Source organism: Crassostrea angulata, chromosome 1 (genome assembly GCF_025612915.1).
Source record: "Crassostrea angulata isolate pt1a10 chromosome 1, ASM2561291v2, whole genome shotgun sequence".
NCBI classification, from domain to species: domain Eukaryota; kingdom Metazoa; phylum Mollusca; class Bivalvia; order Ostreida; family Ostreidae; genus Magallana; species Magallana angulata.
In genome coordinates, this window is record NC_069111.1 from 5,658,500 (window position 1) to 5,680,249 (window position 21,750).

Here is a 21,750-nt window from a genome sequence, read left to right on the forward strand (position 1 = left end):
CAGATCTCTTTATATGTTAATAACGTATTGAAGACTGTTTAGTTTGTCATTTTACCTTGTTGAGTCAAAATAAGGAACAGAAACATCTTTCTAGAGACAGCAGCAGTTTATTTTATCATAAATGGTCGTTTTTATGAGACTCCTTTTGTTTGGAGATCAGTATGTATATATGTATACATGAAGAATTCCACTATGTTTGAATCCTACATAAATGAAAGTAAAGTAGTATCATTGCAAGGAATGGACCTTATTTAAACAATTGAACAGTTGTACATAATCTATCCTCCTCGTCCTCCACGTTGTGACCGTGCCTCCAACATGGCGGTCATATACTGCTCCTCGCAGACGACAAGGGCTTTAAAGAGGGTGATTAGTTTATCGTTCCGTAATGACATGGCCATGAGTTTCCACAAGTCGTACATGTCGCCAGACAGGCAGGGCGTGGAGCGGGCGGCAATCGTCTTCTGCAGACATTCGTTAGAGCAGGTCGCTGTGTTGTCGCAGCCTGTCATGTCATACAGCGGGTCGTTGTGTAGGGCCAGCATGAACCCACGGTACGTACACCCAAACACGGAGTCCCCGATCTCCAGCGCACACAGAGGGATGTTCTTGAAGCTTTCACAGTGGTGGTCGTCCCAGTTCTCCCTTGGGTAGTAGATGAGGATGGTTTTACACAGTTCCTGTTTGGGCCCCATTCCCCACGTGATATCATCACGTACTCCCACTGTGTTATACTCACATGTCAGCTTCAACATGTCACCTGGGAGGACCGGTACGGGGGTAGTGTACCTGTTTTGTATAGAGAGCTAAAAGATACAGCATCTCTCTAATGAAATACAAGTACACAAATTTCTCATTTGGGATAAATGAGTATTTCGGAACAAAGTCGTGAAATTAAATAAAACTTTCTTATCCTTGAAAATTCACTGATACGGTACAAATTTCAATTCAAAATTTGACATCTTTTTCAATTTTCAGTGTTATCACGTTAGTAAAATATGATATATATAAATTCATATAAATCTATAATTTACAGTTCAATGCAGCTCTGTATTTAATAACACACTGACACTGACCAGAACACTCTTGGATTATACACGTCATATTTGGTGTCTTCTGTTATGGAGTTGTAGATCCTGTCGTTTCTTTCAACATCAACCCTTTGTTTAACCCCTGAAGATATAAAATACTGATTCTTGAATCAACCTTTACTTAATTGTAATGAGAAGTATGGTTGCGACGTATCTCGCTACATACCATAGTGTCCCATGATGTTGACTCCCGCCACAACCGTCACAGGTGACCTCATCTGAAACTGTGTGCACGAGCTGGGACAAGCAGACGACACCGAGTAGCTGGGGAGATTTCCGGGAATGCTGAAGTGTGTCTCCTCCAGGATAGCTACACCTGCGTTATACTTCTTCAGGTTCGGTGTCAGGTACAAAGACATTCCGGCGTTTGTTGTACCAGGCTCTTTCAGTGGGTTTAGGAACGTCCACTACAAAATTAAGTTTGTTTTGTTTTTAAAGAAACCACACTGATTTTCAATGCCATTCCTTGCAAGTCGGAAGAACTAATAACTTTATAATATGTATTACCTTCATCAGGACTTGTTTGTATCCCGTTTTGCCTATTAGAAGACCGACATCCCTTGGGAAACAGTTGCCCTGGTCTATTTCACCTTGGTCCATGATTGCTATCAAGTCCTGGCATGGTTTAGCGACAGAAGAGGAACATTCAAACACCGACTTCCTTGTTATCTCGCCAGAGTTTGGGTCTACAAACAAAGTATGAGTTAAAACGCGGCAAAATGCATCCGTGAAAAGAATTCCACACAAAAAGACGAAAAAGATCTAACCACTTACTGCAACCATAAACCGCCACTTGCCCCAGAAGTTTATGCTGATAGTTGATTGGTTTAGATGCTATCACGTGATAGTCAGTTTTCACGGGCAAATCAAAAATTCGACATGTAAAGGTTGATTCCTTCAGAGGTACGGAATAGTTAACAAGGAACATGTCATACTTCTGCACACCTGTATTCAAAAATGTAAAAGTAAACATTTTCAAATCAGATTATTTATTTTCAAGGAATGGAAATTTAGAAAATAGTGAAGAGATGTAATGTAACCTGGTTCGTCTATTTGTTCGCAGTCTGTGGACACTTTGTCAGCACTGCAGTCCAGCGAGGCGTTCATTGCCTGACATGTAGGGCTATCCCAGGGCTCACAGACTCCTGTGTGAGACAAAAACATCTAAAATATTATTGAGCTTATAGACATTGGTGGCTGTATCAACGTTATTGTAACAAACACACGGACCAACAACTTCTCTAAGATTTCCAGAAAAATAAAGCAAAAGCACAGTGGTGAGTTGCTGCCATATGTCAATACTAATATTATATTTACATATGCTTTTTATTTTGATATCATTGTCAAAAGTACTTTGTATAGGCTTTCAAGAGTGTTTTTCTTTCGTGTGTCGTGGCTTTTTCATTTATGCATGTGCAAGGAATACGTTACAACAGATACCTGTACCTACAGCCTGTACACACCTTTTGAAGGCTTTATTGTCTCACCTGTTGAGATGACTTGGAATAACAAATTCACTAATGGGCACTTTGTGTATCCTCGATCGTGTCTTGTTTACATTTAATCAAACGGTTCTTTGAATATTCATTAATGATAAATTGCATCACCAGTTCACCTAGCCAGCCATGTCATTTTTAACATGTACCTGTAGCACTATACGTGTGTTGCTTAGCTTATTGATTACTTAAAGTTTATGCACTTTAAATTTGATATATATATATCTCATGATCGATGCCATGATGATTTATGAAAATCATTACAAAGTAAAATTGTGTCGTAACACAGGACTGTATTATTAGATAGGAGGCACATATATATATATGTATATATGCCAGGCACTTGACACAGTGTCGTAATTGCAAATTACAATAAAACTTAATTACAATGATTAAATTATTGATAAGTAATGTCTTGCTTTAAATATCTATATTATTATTACAATTAATATATTTGTTAGTCACTCTAACAACCAGTCATATAATTGCTAATCTATATTCGATAATTGCTGCATGCTTATATTTATGGCCGAGTGATGATTACATTTAATGTTTAAATCATGATTACAATTAGTGATAAAGTTATTATTTCATTTAGTCATAATATCATGATTACATTAAATTTTCAAGTCTTGATTAGTTTAGTGACTAAGTCAGGATTATATCTAACGTTCAAACTTTGATTTTATTTAATGTTTAAGTTTTGATTACCTTTAGTGATAAATTCATTATTACATTTTATGTTTAAGTCATAATTACAATTAGTGATAAAGTCATTAGACTCTTTTGTGATTAAGCAATGAATACATTTTGTGATATAATCATGAATAAATTTAATGTTAAACCACGGTTACATTTATGATTCCCATACCATTAATACATTAACGTTTAAATCATGGTCTTATTTAATGGTCTAGTAATTATTACATTTAATGTTTAAGTAATGATATCGATTTTATTTAAGGAAGTCATTATAACACTTAAATAATCAAATCATATTTACATTTACAATTAATGATCAAGTCATGATTACATATACAAGTAAAGGTTAAGTCATTATTATATTCAATGTTTAAACTGAACGCTATGATAACAATTTTGATAACATAGTATTACATTGAACGTGATGACATGATTATATTTAGTAGTTTTGTCGCAATCACAGTGAATATCGGGTTTGCATATCACGAACATTTTTCATTTCTGTGTTGATGCATGCTATGATTTATTGTTGGTTCAAAATTTTAAACAAGTGACATGATAACTTTGTATGCATCCAGAACTTTTAAGCAGTGTCAATGCTGTTATAGCTCCACTCAATGTTTCTCGTTATTCAGACTTGACAAATTACCTCGCGATGTTTACCGACCCCTACGTCATGCATATAGTATACTAGTATACTTCATGGTAAAGCTTTCATTGAATCATTGTACGAGCCATGCCGCGGATCAAGGGGTCATGATTTTTTTAATTCACATAGCAAAATTACTGAAAATATGCCTCGGACCCCCCCCCCCTGGAAACACATTTAACCATTTAACATTTTACAGTTGTGTTTAAAGTCTTGTATAAATTTAGTATACCTGGGTGGGAGAAAGCCGGAAGGCTGAGGTTTCTGTTGGAAGTGGACCATTCACAGTTAGGGTCCCCTAATTCCAGTCCATTGTATTTCCCGTCCCCATCAGAATCCAGGCGGCAGATGTCGCTCCATATCTATTGGGAGGTCCAAGAAATGTTAGATTTAGTACCGGTATCCAAATGTATTGGTAAGAATTTACCCTAGTAGTAATGGGTAAGGGATATTAAGTATATGTGCATGTATTTTACCTTTCTCATTGTTTTATCATTCCTATATCCGATCTATACAAAATCGTTATGCAAGTACCCCCTCTCCCCTTTCCAAAAGAAAGGTTCTAAAGAAAGCCCCAAAAGCCTCCACAAAAAAATATCTTTAGTTTAAACTCTCTCTCATGCCCGGACACCACACTGAAGTTAATTTTCAGGGTCAGGATGGGGGGGTTGAGGGGCTCGTCTACTCCACAACAAAGCTCAGGTGATGTAAATGAGATTTCATATAAAATATCAAAATGTGAGTAAATGTATATATAATAACAATATAATCTAAATGAATAATTCAGTCAAGAGACCCCATTTGTCTATAATTGAAAAATCCATGCACACACGGTTTAATATTAATTCCCTTTACTTACTACCGTTTTATATATATTTACCTGTACATTAACTGTCAACGTTCGGGATGTACATGTAATAAAACATTCATGCTGGGAAACGAGTAATGACGTACACTGATTACCATTGACAATGATTGTAACAAGCTGGTCACTGACCACAAAACTCTAGCGAGGACGGAGTAACCCAGGACTGACTGACCACTAACAAGATTCAAACTCACTGCCGTCGCTCAGTGGAGGAATATTTCAATTAAACATGTAGTTATTAAGAATTATTTCACCTACCTTATTAGCTTTAATAAAATCATGTCCGAACTGGTTTCTTGGTCCTGACCCGTAAGGTCCTAAGTGACCGACTCCGTTCCATATGAGGGAGGGGTTACAGGGGTTGGGCACTTTATCTCCGTTAGGGATCAGGTCGTTGTACGTGGGCCATCCTCGAGCGACCGGTATCAAGAAAAAACCTATCAAACCCAACACGTGCATTCTCGGCTCTTGTGTCAGAATTCGTCCTAGCTATAGCTTACTTCTTTTTCTGATGTTAATTCATGCAAAAGGACTAATCACTCAAAGTAATTAATTGGACTGCGCATGATGTACTTGTGAAAGTTTTATGCACAAAGTTGTGAAACGATAAATAAAACGTTAAATATAGGCTGAGACTCGTTTCGCGTTGAATGGAAAAAAAGTTTTTGGTCGCTTTCACAGTTTCGAAACCACAGTACTCGTCCCTTCTTTATTCTAATACATTGCTAAAAATTGTTCTTTCCATCATATACATTTATTCAGTGTATGTGAAATGAGAATGCTACAATTGTTAGCTGAACGATAAAGATGGTAATTTTTAGGAATAATAAACAATTTAGGCGTTGTCAACTTATAATGCAACTATATTTAAAGGCACAATCTGCCATTATTATAAATCATATAAAAATGCTAGATTCAGAACAGAGCCATGTCTTAATTAATTCATTTAAATCAGACTATAAAACACCTAACTCTAATGTTGACTTTAAGATCATTAGTTTTAACAATATGAAAAAAATTGAAATATGTCAGTATATTTAAAAAATAATAAATATTAACTCCAAAAAGTATCAAATGTAGAGTTGTTTGTGTTGCTAATTAGGACATGCAGTTCTGAAAATAGAGTATACCTTTCTTCGAAATCCTAATTCCTAGGCCTACAGGATCGACACTCAAACCGATAAAAAAATATAGTTATGCATTTTATTATGAAAACCATGTTTATCATAAATGACATTACTTCTCTAATAAAATATATATCGAATTCCTCATTGATACTGCTGTCAGTGCTTCTTACTGACAATGTGGGTTAATTTTCTGCAACTTCAATGTTTAAAAACTTTTATGAACGGATTTTATTATAAAACTTATTGATAATAAAAAGAAGTTCATTATTGAATTTTTTCTAGCTCTTTTCAATGACACACAAAATAAAGAAAGGTGAAAATGAAACCTTTTGACTTTTGAGCGTTAACCAGTGCATAAATATCATGAATGATGACATGTCGCTACCAAAAATGGAAGAGATTCCCAATTTAAGTATAAATTATATACAACATATAACATATAATTTAAGATGTGCTAAAAACAAATTCACAAAATGGTCATCATACTTTGTGTACGCAATTAGTTAATTAGTTTATATACCCATTTAATGTTTTAAAGATTTTGAAGTTTGCAAGTGCACTTAAGCAGTACAAAATTCAAAGAACTAAGTTCATAAGTATAATATCATTGCAAAAACTCAGCACAATCATGTGTACAGTTGATGTGTATACATCTAAAAGCTATATGGTACATGAATATTGTGTACGTGTCATCAATAATATTACACTTCCTGGCGAATTGGTGTACACCTGTACACAAATTCAAAGTTATCATCCCATAATTTTTTCCAGAAATTTAACCCAAAAAGGTACGTTCCCTGCTTTCTTTTCTCCTCGAAGACGAATTTTGTCAAGCGAACCTTTAAATAATGGGCTTCGAACACAAGTTCCATCCGATTTATCCATACGATATCCTCGCCTGCAGCCACAAGAATACGAGCCGACTGTATTCCTACAGATCTTGTCTTCAGCACACTGGCCCACCTGATCATAACACTCGTCCTGGTCTATGCACAGAGAGAACCGGGAACTCCACACGTGTCCCGGCTTCTCTGAGGCACAGTCACACGAGAAGTTTAATCGGTTGCGGGTCATGTCCTCAAAATCCACGTTTTGTCCTTCGCTCCACGTACACGCCTTGTTTTTTAGTGTTTTACATGGGTTAAGTGGGTCCTCTGGAGCAGATATTTCGTCTCTCACGTTTCCCATTGAACTTTTGCCGTAACACGGATCCGGACAGAACCACAGGAAGGCACAGGTCCACAAAGAGACCCATTCCGACTGGTTCCCCCCGTACTGGGATCTAAAGTCGACCACTGTTCTATTAGCTGCTTCTACCGTCATTGACAAAGAATCAAGACATCCATCTGCCTTATCGTCTAAAAATCGTAAGAGAGGACTTTTCAGTTCTGTAAACCAACACATGTAATACGCAGCGGTGGCGCGATAGCGAAATATATCAAGTTCGGATTCGAATGGCCAGAAATTGTGTCGCTTGGCAAGCTTCTCCTTTCCTTGAATTTTACTCACAGATTTTGAGTCACGAGCTTTCTTGAAAATTTCGTTGATACATGCCAGTTCACTCTCCTCACACGCAAGAGTCAAACTTGGCTCCATCTGTACGATTCGTGGATTAGGAAAATGTTTATGGAGCCCTCCTTTTCTTTGGATTTTACCTCTGATTTGTCGTGGATCCACTGCAAAGTATTTGTGAGCCGCCAGAAATGGTCCTACTATTTTTAGCTTCTGTCTCACTGGGCTCATAAGGATATCTTTAACTTTGGGATCGTCTCTTGAAATGGGATGAACCCAGCTAACTTTTGGCTTTTTGGTAGGTCCAAGTGCATTATTCGAAATGCTTTTGTTCGTTTCCGTTGTCTGGTTTACAACGAATTTCCACAATGAAATTGAGAAAACCAGGCACCATATAAAAGAGCTGCTTATCGTTCGCATGTTGTTTTATGACGTCACGAATATGACGTAAATCATAGTTTTGAGTGTGAGATTTCGTTGTTGAATAAGTTCGATCACAAAATACAAAATGAATGAGTGCTATTTTGACAGTGATATTATGATTATTGATACTGGTTTAATTCTAGAATATCAAAAATTTTCAATGAAGAAAAGGGAGACAACTCTTGAAGCGTGTTGTGTCAACGCTGCAACGTTACGTGCTGCTGCCACAATCAAGGAATGAACAGTTGCTCCGAACAAGTGCTTCGCCAACGTAAGTATTTTATGAAACCATTCAAAATAATTGGGCGATAAAATACACGTGACGTTTACATTACTCGCAGGTATGAATAAATTCGAATTTCCTCGCAATTCTCAACGATGATATTGAAGAAATCTAGCCTGATTTTCTGTACGATGTTGCAATATAAGCTTGAAATTATGGAATGTTGCCATAAAGAAAGGTTTCAAGAACTTATTTGTCTCCACAAAAGACTTGAACTGTCGAACAGTAGAGTAGGCCTACTGGTGGTTTTCCCGAGGCCACAATAACACTGACATATACAAAAAAGGTAAATAAGCTGAACGTTATGGTATATATAGTATATTGATACCTCAAAATAGATTTCTATCATTTGAAATAATTGATTACTTTATATTTCATAAATAATGAGTATGTACATGTATGTTTCAGGAATTATGATCCGCCTTTTTGGACCCCTTCTCCTTTAAATTGATATTAATTTATTTTTTTCATAGGGACCACCCAGGCCAACACACCTCTAATTTCTTATCTAATTATTAATTGGATACATTTTTTTTTAATTTACCAGTTAATTTAATGGCTTCATCACAAGTTATCGCTTTAATGAATGTATTCATAGATAAACATGGCGAGAAACTTATGATTATATCTTAGATATTAATGGTTTATCAATGATAAAGTTTCTACAAACGTTAAACATAATCATTATAATGAAATCTACATATGTGGAGGGAGTTGAAAGCATATATGCATAGTGATACTTGCTTGAATTAAGTTTTTGAAGTTTTATATTGTCATAACTGTAATTTCGTCGTACACTCTTAGCTACAGTACGTATGTAAAGTTACAACAGCAAAAGGCATATGTATGGAACGCCGGGACTGTCTTATATGAGGATTTAACATTATACGCAGTGTTCTCCTCATTATATTTGGTAGTATATTCATTATATGAGGTCTTTTTTACATTATATCGTGTGCATTTTCCATTATATATAGTACTTCTTTCATTATATGATGTAGTTATATGCGGTAGATTTTGCATTTCGTTGTGATGTAGACACAGTATTATATGTTGTGCTTTCATCTTTATGATGAAGATCTTTCTGAAGCTTTTTTTTCGGAAGTCGTGCTATGAAAAAAATGGATGATATTTTACGGGCAATCGCAACTTCTCAGGCCTTTCCGGCAGACTCGGAAAAACACCTCGAATGTATTACCTAGGCGTCCATGACAACCCCCCTTTTTATAGAACTTGTTATAAATACAACACATTTCATGATCTGTTTAGATGTGAGCTATACTTCATTAAAGTAAACGATATACACTAGAATATAACACAGAAGCGACATACAAAACTGTCTAGCCGATACTTACATGTATTTTAATGGGAAGCGACTCCATTTTGTATAAAATCCTAACATCCGGTGATGTTAATACATTCGAGGCGTTTTTCCGAGCATGCAGGAAAGGCCCGAGAAATTGCGATTGATTTTACGGGACCTTAAAATGGCTCAATTTATAGATGGATGTACCTATTGCCGGGCAATGCTATTTGTCTAGCCTTGCTTAAACATTCTTAAATACTTGATGAGGATTACAGTATATCTTTCCAAATTATAAGGCGTGAAAATAGATCTGCACATTGTCTATTTAAGTTTTTCTCCTGATAAGTTTTAAAAAAATAATTTCAATACTGCACAAATCACAATTCATAATTTAAAGTTAAGTTTTTTATTCATATTTCTAGGACCTTGCCAAAATTTTAAATTATTCTTTTAGAAATATACCCATTTAGCGTTAAAGGAATTCTTATTTCTTGGTTTTGGAAAAGAGGTGGATTGAAATAAATATTCGATCTGCTCCTGAATACTTAATACAATATTCATTGTTGGGCCTTCCCGTGATATACATGTTCGCTTGCCAAAGGTACACGATTCGTACGGTTAGTTAGCAAAGAGACATTTTAAATTTTTAAGTTTAAGCTTTTTTATGCCCCCGTCCTAATCGAAGATTCGGAAGTATATAGTTGTTGCCCTGTTCGTCCATCTGTTTGTCCGCAAAAATATAGATCTTGGCCTTAATTTTTGAGTTGGTGGGGCAATTGCTTTCATATTTCACAGATGTATTCCTTGTATCAAATCAAATATACAACATGACTACTTTAGTCATGTTGTATATTTGGTTTGATAAAATGAAATATATCAGAAAGGACACTTGTGACAAAACTTTTCTTGAAGTACCGCCAAATTAATAAATATCGTTTACTTAAAATTTGTAATTTAGATTATATTTATCCCAGATAGTAAACTTTACATCTGCATTTAATGAAGATGAATGAGCAGTTTCTGAAATTTTAAGACACCCCTCCCCCTTCCATTCTTCTCTCAATGCACGCCATTCGAGCTTGAAAAATCATCGGTAATGTCTGCATATTATATAATTGGCATATTGAATTCATAAAGAAATAAGACCTTCATTCGTGCACACATACATATTAAATGTTGACAACTTTTGACAAGGTATGTTCTGTTCCCGCTATTATATTTTTTTATTTTGATAATTTATATTTAGTAAAACTATTTTTGATGGATTTTATGTCCACGTGTCCGGTTTAGAGCTCATGCACACAAGTACGAGAGTTCAGCTTCACACCTCTACTTGCATTTAATTTTATTTTTTAAGTAAACCAAAAAAAGTACAACTCTCCTGTGATGAAAATAGAATATAAATGTACATATTTCTGTTTTCACAGGAGATGCCCCCTCTCCCCCGGCAGATTGTATCCTGCTGTCGTTTCAATAAATAAATGGAACTGTTGTTACTTCAACTGCATAGGCGTCGGAACCGGGGGGGGGGGGGGGGGCTAGCCCCCCTTTTTTTTTTTTGCAAAGTTAGACCTAACCATTAGGAATATAGCATCATGGAGGGTTCAGTCCCCCAACTTTTATCGCATCAAGTAAAATTGTTCCTAAATTTACCCTAAAAAGATTAAAATATTAATAGTGATATCGAAAATTGGAGCCAGATTTTAATGATCTTGTCAAGATTTCTGATGATTAGTCTAGCTAGCCCCCCCCCCCCCCACTTTCAATTTGCTTCAGACGCCACTGAATTGTGCCAAATTGTAAATTGTCAACATGAAATTTAATCATAACCCTGAATGATCTCCAATGATAGATTTACAGTGAAGTCGTACCCAAACCGAGTCGTACCTAAACAGACTTTATCAAATGATTCGTCATACTAAAAACTCTGCGTTTATATTCCAGAGATTCCGAAAATAAGCTTCCGAAAGATCATCATCATAAAGATGAAAGCACAGCATATTTAAACAATAAAATGCTTTCTTTGGTGATTCATTCGGGATATGAAGGTAGTGACATTGCAGAAAAAATACATAACCCGCGTTAGCGGGTAATGTAAATTTTTTCTGCAATGATCACTACCTTCATAACCCGAATAAATCATCAAAGAAAGCATTTTATTGTTTATATTAACATCTTTCTTTAAGCTAATCGATAAATTGATTAGGAAAATTAAGTAAAATTCACTAAATTACTGTTGATGTACGTAAGTAAGTTAGCTAAAAGAAACAGCCAAATCGTCTCCTGTGAGACTTTGAGTCTGACATCGTCATGATTATCTCGTGCAGTCCGTGATTTTTCCTAGGTCACTATAGCTTTGGACCAATCGATAAACAGGGCGTGTTGATATCTGTCCTGTCATTTTCTTGTCAGTTTCAGCCGCTGTAGATTTCGACCAATCAATAAATGGGGCGTGTAGATTTCAGTCTGGCTGTTTCTATAGAGCTATGAATTAACTATAAGTTTTCGTAAGAAATAGAGGGAATAATACTTGGGAGATGTAAATATAATACTGTGTCTACATCACAACGAAATGCAAAATCTACCGCACGGAATGCTGACAGGACCGGACATAATATTTAATGTTCATCATCATCATCATAATAACAGAAATACTACATTTAATAATGAATATACTGTATGTAATGTGAGAAGTACATAATATAATGTTGTGTTCACCGCATATAATGTTAGAACGACCGCATATAATGTTAGAAGCACCTCATATAATGTTGGAAGCACCTCATATAATGATAAATGTACATAATATAGTGAAATAACTATATCATATAATGAAAGAAGTACTATATATAATAGAAAATGCACACGATATAATGTAATAAAGACCTCATATAATGAATATACTACCAAATATAATGAGGAGAACACTGCGTATAATGTTAAATCCCATATAAGACAGTCCCGGCGTTCCATACATATGCCATGGAGTACGATGATGTACAGTCTGCAGTTAACCATGCAATTGGTGTAATAATAGTAGACTAGAAGCAGGCACGTAGCATCAGGGAAGGGGGGAGATGAAGGGGGGACCCCTTTCTCGCAGCATCTAAAATAATTAAATTTACATATAAAAATTGAATTAATCAATTAATGCCCCCCCCCCCCAGTTTTTTTGGGATAAAGTATGTGAAAATAGTAAAATTGAAGTTATAGATATACTACGCCAGCCGCCACCCCCTCCCCCCCCCCCCCCCCGGATTAGAATTTTGAAGTTGGGTTTTTTTCTTTCAAAAACGATGCTACTACGTGCCTGAGAAGTTTGGAATTTAACCAGAAGTGTATTTGTTTATTCTATTTTGTGTGTTATTGTCTGTAATAACAATAGCACTAAGCTTCTTATGGTTGTCCATAATCCTTCAAATATATACATGTACAAGTACTCCGTTATACATTGAAATTGTTTAACTTAATGGGAGATGATTGGCCAATCATCGCAATCACAGACGATGATCAAATATAAACTGCATTACATGTAGAATCCGGACGTCCCCGGATTTCTCCGGCCCCGGCGTGGACCGGTGCGTGTTGTACATGTAAGACCGTGTATCAGGTCCTCGCGGTATCACTTGACGGCCCCAGTGATCAGCCGTTAGTGTGAGTTCGATCTCTCGTCAACAGCTGTTTTTCTGCCGACTGTATCTGCCTCTCTGTGTTTAGTTAATCATCTGTGTGAGAGGACAGCAGTCGTTGTCTCAGAGGATTAGAACTGGACGCACCCCACCCAGTGATCCCAAAGGTAAGACTCAGGGGGCAATTTTTGTATAGAGAGAAAAGGGCGCTATAGCTTAGGTAATATTGACGATGAACGGGGTCTCATAAGATTATAGCCCTACCGAAGTTGTCAAAGTTCATTCAAACTGCAAGTTACATTAGATCAATGAAATTATTTAAAACTTGCGGAGTTTATGTACAGGTTTCACATTTTCTTATTAACTTAAGATCTATTTGATATTAATATATAATAACAATATGTTCCGATATGGGAAGGATATCTGCGTTATGACTTGAAACCTTTGGTTCACAGTCAATAAAATGTGTTCAAACTAAATCAATATCAGATGTGCAACACTTTAAATCTGGAAAAAAGGTATAGTTCGTATTCACTTTATCAAGTGTGTGTACTTTTCTAGCTGATCATAATATTTATAGTGATTAAAACAGGTTAGAATAATGATGAAATAAATTGTTATGATTTGTTGGATATCATGTGAAGTCATGACAGAACTTTAACTAAGTTATTCTTACCTAACTCGTAAATAAGATATTATTTTGAGCGATTTTAACATCGCACTTTAGGTAATAAAAATGCTATAAGTGCATATTGTTACGTGGTAACGTAGGGGTTTCTACTTTCTACTTTAAATCAATTCCGCTTGTTTGAATACTCCGTGATAGAGATAAAGGCATGAGAAAGATGCATACGTGATTTCAACCTGTCTAGCCAAGTTGGTAAGAGTAGGTGAAATCCAAACATTTAAAGATGATTTCATTCTTTCTTTGTATTTCAGTATGTTCAGCACACATATAAAGTGAAAAAAAAACGATACAAGGTGCGCTAAAAATCCAAATTTAAGTTATTTCAGTTGATTCGAACATTGAATTTTGAACTAAATAAAAAATACAATGTATTGTACGTAGGTCCTTGACTCCTCTGTCGGTGAACACACGTATCGAACAGACGAACGCAGCTATAGTCTATTTTCTGGTGGAAATTAAAAAGCTGTGTGAATAAAATCTTAAAATGACAGCAAAAAACCCCAAAACAAAACAAAACAAAAAAACCAATCTTTTCAACAATCGGATGATAGATTTAAGGACTTACAAAATTGGCCATCTGATTTGTCAGTAATAGAGAATTACTGTAATTTGTCTTCCTCTATACGGATGTTGATGCTATTTGTATATCTCAAATTGTACTTATGTACGCTGTGTTTTGCGCAAAAATTATCATGATTTTATTTTTATTTTTTTATTTGCTGTTTGTGTAAACAAGTGACACACAAAATTAACTACTTAAACCAAACGATGAAATCCGTTATATAGATACTGTTTATGTATAAGGTCGACAAGTCGCATTTTAAATCCCACACGTGGTTTGTCAGTACAGTTGTAATAATAGGAGATTAGGTTTATGTTAGTGTCTTCGAACTAATTCAAAATCCCATCAACGATTTCCATCTATTCACCTGTTCACTTCAAAAGTGACTGAATTAGCTAAGTCGTGATGGTTTTAAGATCAATATTTGATTTAGCTCTCTAGGAGCTGTGTATTTTTATGTTCATGTACAGTTTGATGACAGTTCACGATCCCGCCAACTGATAAAACACGCCGGAATACAAAATCATAATGCACTGTTGGGACCATCGACCCAGAGTGCAGAGATGTTGACGTCACAGGAAACCGCGTCTCCGGACAACAGTTCGACGGCAGACGACAGTAGCCGGGACAGCCCTGAGAAGAGAGGTCAAGGACGGACGAGTGATGGTGACCCCCTAAAGGAAAGTCAAGTCAAGGGTGATGAGTCCGACATGTCGGACGCCAGTTCTAACGGCTGCTGTTCTTGTCCGTACATCCCAAGGAGGTACATTGTGGTATTCCTGTCGACGCTTGGAATGATGGTTGTGTATTGTATGAGAACAAACGTTGGAGTGACCATGATAACCATTCTGGATGAAGAGGCCCATATGAAAGTAGGGACACCAGAAGCCAAATGGAATGTAAGACTTTGACCCACTTTGGAAAATATCTTTGCAAGTTTAGGCCACCCGACTCTAAAATATTTGTTCGTCCCACTTTAGTTCGGTCTCTAGAAAAATTTTTATAGAAAAATTCAATCTAAAATCTAATCAAAATTGTAAAAAAAAAATCTGCAAACAACTGCAGATGAAAAAGATATAGCCCTGATTGTTATATAATAAAACAAATATTTGAGTCTGATACGTTTCTTTAACAAGTCCGTCATAATTGGGCTAACAATCAATTTTTTAATGTGACCATAGAGACGTTTGAACCGTTTTATGACAATTTTCACAAAAGTATTTACAAACTTTTCATGTTGAATTAACTTGTGATTTTTGTTAAAGCTTCCGACAGTGGAATGGGACACCAAAATGGCGGAACTCCTGCATAGTTTGTTCTACATCGGTTTCTTCCTGTCCCAGCTTCCGGCAGGTTATCTCACCTCTAGGTGGGCATGCAATAAGTAAGTCCCAAAGTCGTATTATACCATAAAACCGCTATCATCTAACTGAGGCGTTAAGTACGATTTGATTAACAGCATAGTTTTCATTTGGTTTTTCAGAGCATTTGGAGCGTGTATCCTCTTCTCCGCCAGTCTAAACGTTCTCCTACCGGTCAGCATTGAACACCTGGGCTACACAACTAGCTGTGTCATCAGATTTCTCCAGGGGGCGGGGGAGGTAACGAACGAGAGAGAGAGAGAGAGAGAGAGAGAGAGAGAGGTGTCATAAATTTGTCACGAAATAATCACCAAAAAAGTATAAGATAACAAAAGTACACTCGTGTTAGAAGTCCTAAGTTTGTTCAAAGCCCTCAAATCGATTTTATTATTAAGTACGTGTTTAGTGTATCAAATCCTCGTGCATTTTGATGATTCATAATTGCGTTTTTTAATAAACAACCATCTGTTGCACCTGCCGTGGCTTTCACAGAGAAGCTGTAGAAAATGTTGTTAAAGTGAATGTGTCAAAAATATTTAAGATGTTCGAATGATGTGTTGAAATTTGACATGCTTTAGGGTTTCCTGTACCCCGCCTCTTACGGCGTGTTACGTCACTGGACAACAACCAATGAACGTGGGCGTCTTGTAGCAGCCGTTCTTACAGGTATTTTGATTAAATCAGATTTATTTTCAGCGTGTTGAGGCTTATACACCTGCTGTCCACACGTTCTGTGATTACGTCAGCGAATTTTATTTCGATAATCCTTTGTTTAAATTGCAATTTTTTTTCAACCCTTCCTTTACATGAAATTACCATCGTATTCCAAAAATAGTTATTTCTCTGTTATCTTTATTGATCAAAACATCTCATATAAAATTATAAATATTTATTAATTTACATTTTAAATGCATAAATGGTTCTGTATTAAACAGTTTTATAAATTACTTAAAATTTTTTGAAGAAAAAAAAATGAATTTAGTCATTTAATTTAAGTATTTTCTGTAAAATTTCTTTCTCTGAAGTTTGAGAGGTATTGTTTGGTTTGTCTTTCGTTGTGTCTCTTTTTAACGTGTTCGTGAATCCTGTCGGTTTCAGGGACCTATGCAGGCGCCATTGTTGGTTTCCCTATGAGTGGGTTGATAACACACTACATCTCCTGGGAGTATGTCTACTATGTCTCCAGTAAGACTCTCTACCCACTTTACACAGCTTACATTGCTGTTTTAAGTAACAACATTTGAATGTAAACGTTAAAGAGATATTGATACAATCAACGTTTCATTTTAGAATTATTTTTTTTCCCCACTTTGACCATCATTTACCTAGTGTGTGTTTATACATATCATTAAATAATGAGTAGTTTGGGGTACTAGTACTGTATGACAGATGATATTATGTATCATGTTAAAATATATATGTTAAACATTTATTATAGTAAATTCTCGAATAATATGATAGTATTTTCATTATTAATTTGTTTTTGAAATTATGAAATATTAACATGGTCTGTAAGTCAATTAAAGTACACGTTATGCATTGAACCATTTTTCTAGGTGGACTTTGCATTATGTGGTATTTTGCATGGCTGTGTTTTGTTTTTGAGAAACCCTCTCACGACCCCTCTATCAGCCAATCAGAATACGAGTATATTATTAAAAATCAAGGGAAACAAAACATAGAATACGAGGTAAATATTCCATTTATTTAAGTAAGTCTGATTATTTTTGTCTTTATTAATATACCTATATTTGTATGACTTTCTGGGTTTTTTCCACAGAATCTCAAGGTCCCGTACCGACACATTCTGACGTCATTACCGGTGATCTCACTATGTTTGTGCCATTTCGCCAGAAATTGGGTCATCATATTACTCCTGACCAACGAGCCGTATTATCTGAGTATGTTTGGGTTCAGCGTAGCCGAGGTGCGTTCCTTGATTTTTTTTAACCTATGAAATTTTTTGTAAAGGGGGTTTGGCTAAGAATTACTGTCGAAATCAATTCTGTAGAATAAACAAATGCGGTTGTTGTCAAAATTATTACTTTTTATGTCTGAATTTCAAGACTGTAAGCATAGGTACAGTGCCAGATTCATACTTTTCTATATACTCCATATTGCATTTTACTTAATATAATATTTAATGTTAACAGAAAACGGATATCTGATTCTGAATCTGAATAATGTTGACGTAGAAATAATTTGCAATTTGATTGATATAAAATGATTGTTTGGACCAGAATGGGATCTACTCGTCCATCCCCCACGTGATGTTAGTGCTGTGTACATTCACCAGTGGGTACATCGCGGACTATCTCCATCTGAATCCACAGTACTCCACCACGTTTATACGGAAACTGCTGACGGGATTCGGTAGGATCACATTGTATATCTGTACCGTTCAAAGAAAACGTTGCAACCATGATTTAAAAAAAAATTGTTTTATAAATACATGTAATAATGTAAAAAAAAAGAAGTAAATACCTTTTATACAGCTATACAGTACAGAAAATGCTACTAAATGAATTTATAAATACTTCTTATATTATCTGTCAATAAAAATTTTTTATATTTTTAAAATCATAATTTGTACATATAGGTGTCAATTTTAAAGGACATTTTTCCCCATCTTGTGTTTGTCCCCCAGGCTTTATATCCCAGTCAGCGTGCTTCCTCCTCCTGACCTTCCTACAGACAGGGACCCCCGTACTAGTGGTACTGTCAATGGCCATGGGATTCTTTGGACTCTCTGTCTCAGGTAAACACTACATTAACGTGTAGTAATGTTCCCTGATCCTACAGACGGGGACCCCCGTACTAGCGGTACTGTCAGTTGCCATGGGATTTTTTCCGTCTCGGTTAAATACTACATGATCACTGATGTTAGTCTCTTGTATCTGAGGCCCCTCTTTTAAAAATTATTCGATACAAGCGATCGATAGACGGTATAACTCATCAAACTGGATTTAGATTAGTTCTTCAAGGCGAATTAATCATGTCTACTAGTATTTTGTAATCTCTCTCCATTATTGATCATGTTTTGGGTTCGTCAAAATCAAAATCTTAAAGCTCTTTTAAAATGCATTTTCCTAAACTACTTGTCAATCGCATAAAGAGTTATTCTTTACCCCAGTCAATGTATAAACCAATTTGAACATTTAGTTACTGGAAATATATATAGGTGCGTCTTATTTAAAGAAGATAACATTCAAAATTAATTCCTTTCTAATTTTTCTCAAGCTATTTTGTCATGCTTGTTATAAGTATTGAAAGTGTCATACCACATTGAAGAAATACTTTCTTCTTAATCTGTTTCTGTTTGGGGTTTTTTTTCTTAAAAACATACAATCATGTATACAAAGGAACCTTTATAGTGTCCAAGTGGCTTCCTGTTGTATCAAAACTTTTGCAACCCTGTGCTGTATTACGTCACTGTATCTCTGCCTTTGGTTGTTTGTAGGGTGGCAGGTGAACTACTATGACCTCTCTAGTCGCTATGCCAACATCCTGGTCAGTATCTCGTCATGCTTTGCTGCTCTGGCCGGTGTGATCACCCCCATAGTCGCCGGCGAGTTCCTGTCCCCGAACGTAAGTTCGTGCTTGGCGAACTGAGAATGATGCTCACAACTCTCGTTTTGTATGATATAACTCTCATCGCCTAATCTTGTATAAATTTCAGAATATAACGGGTTGGAATGGGACGTTCTACATTACTAGTGCCATAGTGCTGTTTTCCGCATTGGTTTTTGTATTGTTTGGTTCAGGTACTGGTTTTATTTTACAAACATTATATGATATTTTTCTAAATTCTATATAGAATATTTATTTAAAGTCGGGTTTTAAAACAATAAACATTAGCTCTGAGGAGCTATTTTCCGACGACATAATACCATTACATATAATTACAACATAGAATACACATGTACAATACCTGTATCACATTACTAAAAACATAACTGCAAACACACCACAAGGATAATTTAAGACAAATAGATGCCACAATTATTCTGACTTACTGAAATCACACATGTTTAAGAAATTTAGCTTTCCATAATACTGCTGATAATTGTTGCAATATTTTTGTTCTGTCTTGTTTTAAGGTAGGATTATCCACCGACTTTTCTGGCAGTTTGTTAAATTTTTCCTAAATGTTTTCTATACTAACAGGGGAAGAGCAACCATGGGCAAATCCGCCAGAAAATATTGTGCTGATACAAAAAGTTGACCCTCTTGCTAGAAAGCCATACACAGTTGAAAATAGCCAGAAAAAACCAAATGAAACTAAAAAGGATAAAATTTCCCTGGATCCCACACCCGAACAGATTAACAAAATAGTCCACAGAATGTCAACAGCTGCAAATAAAGATTGATTATTTTGTTTAAAATGTGCACTTTGCTATTATCATTTGCCAATTTATCATCATATTGTGTTTACATGCAATAAGCAAAAACCCGTGACTTTTGGCTCTGTTTATTTCTTTATTGTTGGTACTATGACGTTACTTTTTTATGACGTGGCGTTATTATGATAGAAAAGTTCATATTCTATTTGTGACGTCATCATGTTTTGTTTGCGACAGCTGTTGTTTTCATTATGACAAATCACTAATCATGTCTTTGTCCGAAGTCCCGACGGAGAGGGAAACCGATGAAGTTGATTTGGACAGCGATGGATACCGGGGTCAGAGAATCTCTCCAAGATTGTATGATCCTCGGATAAAAGCCAATAAACCTAAACGGAAGAGAATCTACATAGCAGATAAAGTTGAGAAAAACCAGCTATCACCAGATAATGATATCGCTGTTGGTCAGAACAGAACAGAAAATACCTCAAACTCCTCAGAAAAAGTCACAGATTTAAATGGAATAAAGCAGTGCGGAAGTACAAAAGAAGCGCATGCGAATATCAAATGTATTGGAGGTCAAAAGAATTTAACGGAGAAATCGGTGAAAGTAGACACAAATCAGGGGCAAACTGAAAACATCTCTCCTGTTATAGTGATTCCATCAAAAGTATACGAATCTACGGCACAGCAAGCCGATGATCCAATATATGAGGACGACGAAAGGGCGGTGCCAAACGTAAGTAAACAGCGGGTCAGGAGGAAGGCGAAAGTTTCATTGACCATGAAAGTCAAAATGAAAAAAATGCCGATTCAAGAACTGGCCACCATGAAGCACGCAGAAGAGACGATAGGCGGTGGAATATTTCGTCTCCATGTATGTAATAAGCAAGAAGGAAGGCTAATGGAAAAACTCAATAAGAAAAAGAAATGTAAGATTCACAAGATTCCCCTAAACGACGAGGATGTCCCAGAGGAATGGTTTGAAAGAAAAGTCTGGAACACCCTCTGTCACTACCCACATCTCGGCTCGCACGCTAGGGAGGAGTACTACCGCCGCATTATCAAGTGGAGGAGGGGCTACTTGGCCGACGTGGGGAGGGGGGAGTGCGTTCTGTGCGACATACAGCAGCTTGCCTCCAAGCCCCTGTATAAGGATATCGACACCGTGCAATACAGCCATGATTTCTACGATCAGTTTTCCCGCCAGTCTCGGAGTACCCCTCTCTCATCGCGTGACAACACCGCGGACTATGCGGAAGAATTGTCATTGAAACACAGAACCCCTCCCCCCGCTCCGCCAACTTCCTCTCTTGGTTCCAACACTTCAGCTCCAATCAAGAGAGTGTATTCTAACATTGTGTCACCGTGTAAGATGAACAGGTTTTCAACTGACGGTTGGAGGTCAGCGTCTCACAAGTGTAGTCCTGATTCTGAGTACACGGAGAGTCAAGCCCTCAACCTCCAGGAGCTTTATGTCCCTAGGTGTAAGGTCCTGCACGAGCAGTGTTCCCCAAGGTTACCACCGGTCCAGTGGGCGCCTCAGAGAAAATCCAGCTACATCGACCATGTCCACCGGCAAACTGCATTTAAAGCCTATGCACCAAAGAAGAAGGATATGGTCCCTAACAAACAAGCCAAAAAGAGGGTGTCTCCTATCCAGAAATTCGCTGTTAAGGAAATCGGTGTGACGTACTTCCTGCCAGACAG

General features: G+C 36.5%; 3 protein-coding genes across 5 annotated transcripts; 1 reads left to right on the forward strand and 2 right to left on the reverse strand.

The window, feature by feature from the left end:
• Positions 1 to 9: 9 nt before the first annotated feature.
• LOC128167169 (MOXD1 homolog 1-like) lies at positions 10 to 5,418 on the reverse strand. Its single transcript, XM_052832744.1, has 8 exons — positions 5,065 to 5,418; positions 4,171 to 4,300; positions 2,132 to 2,236; positions 1,866 to 2,036; positions 1,599 to 1,777; positions 1,258 to 1,498; positions 1,077 to 1,173; positions 10 to 789 (listed from the first exon to the last, which is right to left on the reverse strand). The coding sequence occupies exons 1-8, from the start codon at positions 5,263 to 5,265 to the stop codon at positions 279 to 281; spliced, it is 1,635 nt and encodes a 544-aa protein (XP_052688704.1). The 5' UTR covers positions 5,266 to 5,418; the 3' UTR covers positions 10 to 278.
• A 613-nt stretch (positions 5,419 to 6,031) lies between these two features.
• On the reverse strand, positions 6,032 to 7,878 carry LOC128167178 (uncharacterized). Its single transcript, XM_052832756.1, has one exon. The coding sequence runs from the start codon at positions 7,863 to 7,865 to the stop codon at positions 6,684 to 6,686; it is 1,182 nt and encodes a 393-aa protein (XP_052688716.1). The 5' UTR covers positions 7,866 to 7,878; the 3' UTR covers positions 6,032 to 6,683.
• Positions 7,879 to 8,017: 139 nt separating this feature from the next.
• On the forward strand, positions 8,018 to 20,082 carry LOC128167156 (vesicular glutamate transporter 2-like). Of its 3 annotated transcripts, none has more exons than XM_052832729.1 (13): positions 8,018 to 8,139; positions 14,807 to 15,235; positions 15,602 to 15,720; positions 15,820 to 15,937; positions 16,276 to 16,363; positions 16,796 to 16,882; positions 17,254 to 17,387; positions 17,478 to 17,624; positions 17,938 to 18,070; positions 18,345 to 18,455; positions 19,158 to 19,285; positions 19,377 to 19,461; positions 19,865 to 20,082. In XM_052832729.1, the coding sequence occupies exons 2-13, from the start codon at positions 14,900 to 14,902 to the stop codon at positions 20,065 to 20,067; spliced, it is 1,689 nt and encodes a 562-aa protein (XP_052688689.1). In that variant the 5' UTR covers positions 8,018 to 8,139; positions 14,807 to 14,899; the 3' UTR covers positions 20,068 to 20,082. The 3 variants fall into 3 exon arrangements, with proteins under 3 accessions (XP_052688689.1, XP_052688681.1, XP_052688672.1); XM_052832721.1 differs by lacking the exon at positions 8,018 to 8,139 and adding an exon at positions 12,924 to 13,253 and having other exon boundaries at positions 14,818 to 15,235; XM_052832712.1 differs by lacking the exon at positions 8,018 to 8,139 and adding an exon at positions 12,925 to 13,253.
• Positions 20,083 to 21,750: the final 1,668 nt, after the last annotated feature.